We start from the raw sequence: 4,664 nt of genomic DNA, 5'->3' as shown, positions 1-4,664 counted from the left end.
AATGTTCTATTGTCCACCTTGCTCTATATAATGAATGTAGCTTTAATTTTTCTAAACTCTGTTGTAATTCTTTAGATAAAGGCAAAATCTTTTCTGTAAAATTCTTGGAAACGGAAACACTCCAAGATCTTTTCAATAGTCGTTTTGTTTTGTTTTGTTCATCTCGATTTCCACAACTAATTTGTTCATCCAGTGTTTGTGCCTGAGTTAAACACCTCCTCTTTTCCACATTTGGTTGAAACTCCAGAAGGCCCACTGTACAATCATAATTCTGAGCCTTACTGTGATGCTCTGAAAAGATAAAGTCTTGGTCCATTTCTTTAGCTGCCTCACCAGAAATAACTGGTGGTAGTCTCTTAGGTTTGAGGGGAAGTTTTATTATATCATTTGAAAACCAAGGTATAAATTTCAATAGTGGACGAGTAGGAAACTCATTAATAGCTTCTTCTGTGACTTTGTATAATCGTGTAGGTTCATTTTCACATGGTCGATAGTATAATACTACCTCTGTACTCATTCTGCCCAAGTCCAGATACTAATAATGGGGATACAATATTTCTTGGTCGGGATCCGCAGCACTAGGACTTAAATTCATAGTTATAAGATTTCCTTGTCTTTCTTTTCACATTCTGCACTGATGAGAAGGAAGAAACAGGACCTTTCAGCGCCAGTAAATGCTCCTGCTTGGGTGGGTTCACCTCCATGTCCACTAAAACCTTAAGAGTTACCGGTAAAGGAGGGTTTTGAGGCTCATCCAGCAACGCCCCGCCGACTTAATTGAGTTTTGTTTCCTATTCATGTTGACTTTATTTACATTGTTGAGGTCATTGTTGTTAATAACCTCATTGGGTTATAATGCCGGTAATGGAATCTCTGGGTCAAAGAATATAAACAATTGAATAACCTGAACGCAATTAAAAAAACATTTATTAAGGTTCTGCTGTGCTAGGCAATAAGACTTCAAAGACAAAATCAAATGCCTTCATGGATTCTGCATTTTCCTTTGGGATAAGAAGACAAGTAAATGCAAAACATATGAATTAAACACAAGTTAATTAATTTTGGAAGCTGGATGAAGAAAATGCTAACGACTGAGATGCTCTAGGCAGACATCATGGAGGAATTGGAACTTGAGCCAAGCCTTGGTATTCCAAGAGGTAAGGAGGGGAGGGCACACGTTCCAGGCACGGCAGACAGACAACCTGTTTTAAAGACAGTGATGGGAGATGGAATGTTGTGTATGGGAAACAGCAATCAGACCAATTTAGTTGGAATGTGGAGTGTGTGAGAGGGAGGGATGTGAAATCTGTCAGGGAAGATAGGCTGAAGTCAGTGAAGGCTTTAAATGCAAGAGGAGACAATCTTTGATCCTAGAGCTAATGGGGAGCCACTGAACTTCTCATGAAGAGAAGTTCTGTAACTCAGAAATGCCATTCTGGCAGCTGTTTGGAAAAATGGATCAGAGAGAGGAGACACTGCAGGGAAAGTAGTTAGGTGTCTATAGTCATAGTCCAGCTGAGAGGGCATCATCTAGAAACATGAATTAAATCCAGGGTCAGAAATTTACTAGCTGTGAGAACCTTGGCAAGTCACTTAATCTCTCTCTACCTGAGTTTTCTCATTTGTAAAATGGGGTTAATAATATTTACCTCTCAGGGTTATTGTAAGATAGCAGGAGATAATATTTGTAAAATACTTTGCAAACTTAAAAACCTTAAACAAATAAAAATATTAGCTATTATCATTATATATTAATTTGTATAGTTTATGCTATATTTTATTATTAAATACTATTTATTTTAAATTTATTTACATTATATAATAAATATAATAATTATTACATATAACATACTATTATAATATTTTGCAACCATAAATATAGGAGTGGGATTATAAAGATGAGCATTTCAAAAGTTTTGAACTAGGGTGAATGAAAGAATAGTGATCTCCTTTATAGAAATAGGAGTTAGGAAATACATGGATTTTGGAGGAAGATAAGTTCTGTTTGGGAAAGAATACCTTTAAGATGCCTGTGCAAGTCGTTTTGGCAATGTACAGTAGGCAGAAGCTTTTGTAGTTCAGGAGCACAGGAGAGAGATGAGGGCAGGATAGTGGATTGATAGAGAGAACATTGGTGAGAGGGGGAAAAGAAAAGACCTTAAAAATTTATGGAGGGAAGAGATAATAAGGAAAAATACTTGCACAAAAATATTTATAGCCACATTCTTTGTGGTGGCAAAAAACTGGAAAATGAGGGGATGCCCTTTGATTGGGGAATGGCTGAACAAATTGTGGTATCTACTGGTGATGGAATATTATTGTGCTCAAAGGAATAATGAACTGGAGGAATTCCATGTGAACTGGAAAGGCCTCCAGGAAGTGATGCAGAGCAAAAGGAGCAGAAACAGGAGAACATTATACACAGAGATGGATACACTGTGACACGATTGAATGTAATGGACTTTTCTATTAGTAGCAATGCAAGGATCCAAGACAATTCTGAGGGACTTATGAGAAAGAATGTTATCCACATCCAGAGAAAGAACTGTGGGAGTAGAAACACAGAAGAAAAACAACTGCTTGATCACATGGGTCTATGGGGATATGATTGTGGATGCAGACTCTAAGCAATCACCCTAATGCAAATATTAATAATATGGAAATAAGTGTTGATCAGTGACACACGCAAAACACAGTGGGATTGCTCATTGGCTGTGGGAGGGTGGTAGGAGGAGGGGAGGGGAAGGTCATGAATCATATAACCATGGAAAAATATTCTAAATTAATTAATTAAATAAAAATTTCAAATAAAAAAACTTATGAGGGATTCTTCTAGAAGGGCAGGATATGGTTAAGTCACAACCTTTCTGTGCCTGAGCTTCTCATTCCTTGATCCTCTGAGAAATGAGTCAGGATTTGAGGCAGTGGGGATAACTTGTAGAGATAGCTTTTTCTAAGAGTTTGTGTGTGGATGGAAGGAGAGATGTAGGATAGTAGAGTAAGAGTAGAACAGGAGCAAATTAAGATTTTTTTTTTCCAGCAGATTGAGACTTCAGTGCTCCTGGTCACATTCTGAACACTATGACTTGGTCCTTGGCCAGTCTTTGCTTCATGCCTCCTTCTTGGGCTTCCAGAGTTTCTCTTTTTCCTTCTTTTCCCACCCCCTTCACTTTTCTGATTATCATTTCTCAGGGGACCTCCTTGCTCTCGTTATCTCTGAACGAAAAGACCAGATTGCCTTACATGTGTCCTGTTTCGGATCTGCTGATACTAACTTTCCTGATGGGTACCATTTCCAACTTCCCATGCCCTTCTGACTGACTTCACGAGTAACTCTGTGGTAGAAGTAATTTACTGTAGTTTCTCATTAGATTCTTGGTAATTAATCCTGTCTGTTGTGAATGTCAGGGTTGTGATGGAGCACATATATGGGACTAGGTCTAATTGCCTGCCATTCAGGGAGGCATTCTGAAAGGAAGTATTCTTCTTCATTTTAATATCCCTCCAATTCAAAGCACCCTTATTGCAATAATTGAAATGAATGGCCCTAAGAGCATGATGAGGCACTAATGGAGGACTTTATGTATATGGAGAATGGTTATTAATCTAGTGATTGGTAATCTAGATGAGAAGGTAGAACCATTTGTGTTTTTAAATTGCATCATTATGTATTTCCTAGGAGATTATTGTCTAATCTCTACAAAATGGAAGTAACTCAAATAAATATTTTCCTTATTTTGTCTTTAAATAGTCAGGGCAATTTGAAGCATATTGACTGAATGTGCTTGCACCAGGACTTACCATATTATCTGCTGATTTAAGATTCCCTACATGCTCACTGACATGCTGAGGACAGAAAGAAAGCAGGACATGACTGTAAAATGTTATCCTTTATAATGCCTATCAATCATGTGGCACTTTTCAACTCTTCAGAGAGTTCCATAAACACTGAACCAATTAATCCTCCACCCACCACTGTAGGGTATTACTGTTTTGCTCCGTTACGATGAAGAAATGAGGTTGAAGCTAAGCGCTTTTCTCAGGAAGAAAAGCACAAGGAATCATTATTAAATCTTAGATTGGAGCTCAATAAATCCTGGATGATAAAAGTCATTATGATTTAGGAAGAACCAGATTACCTGATGTGCTCATTTGGCATGATTCTAAATTCACTGCCCCAATTTAGCTTGGGATTTAAGGGTGGTGGGAAGACTAATGCTTACATTCTGGGTCCCTCCTCTGTTGGGGCAAGATTTTTTTTCTTTTGTGGCCTATGGAGCCCCAAGGGGGAAGATTTTTTTCTTTTTTGGCCTATGGAGCCCCAAGGTACTCACAAATATCAAACTAGAATGATAATTCCCTTCTCTACTTCCACCCTGGATCTTAGACCTACTTATTTCAAGCACAAGAAGATGAATGACCTTTGAAGGGTCATGAGGCAGAGTTGGGGGAGAGTTCATGGACCCAGCTTCCCTTAATTTCCACATTATCCAAAAACTGGAGGAAAATGGTGAAATCTAGACAAGATTACTTCATTTCTTGGCTTTGATGACAACACCTATGATAATACTTTTTTTTAGAACTAGGGAAGATTCTTCATCTCTGATCTTGTTGACTAGTTCATTCAGATTGAGTTGGGAGAGGCATTTAGGCATTCAGAACTG

General features: G+C 38.1%; 1 protein-coding gene across 1 annotated transcript; it reads right to left on the bottom strand.

Annotated features, from left to right (window-relative positions):
* Positions 1-4: 4 nt before the first annotated feature.
* LOC123241837 (shieldin complex subunit 3-like) lies at positions 5-753 on the bottom strand (the record flags this gene model as incomplete). The annotated part of the gene is made up of 1 exon (XM_044669358.1): positions 5-753. A coding segment is annotated over exon 1 (513 nt), but the record flags the coding sequence as incomplete, so codon positions are not given.
* Between the last annotated feature and the right edge of the window lie 3,911 nt (positions 754-4,664).

This window comes from Gracilinanus agilis, chromosome 3 (genome assembly GCF_016433145.1).
Source record: "Gracilinanus agilis isolate LMUSP501 chromosome 3, AgileGrace, whole genome shotgun sequence".
NCBI lineage: Eukaryota > Metazoa > Chordata > Mammalia > Didelphimorphia > Didelphidae > Gracilinanus > Gracilinanus agilis.
This window is presented reverse-complemented; position numbering and strand designations above follow the sequence as displayed.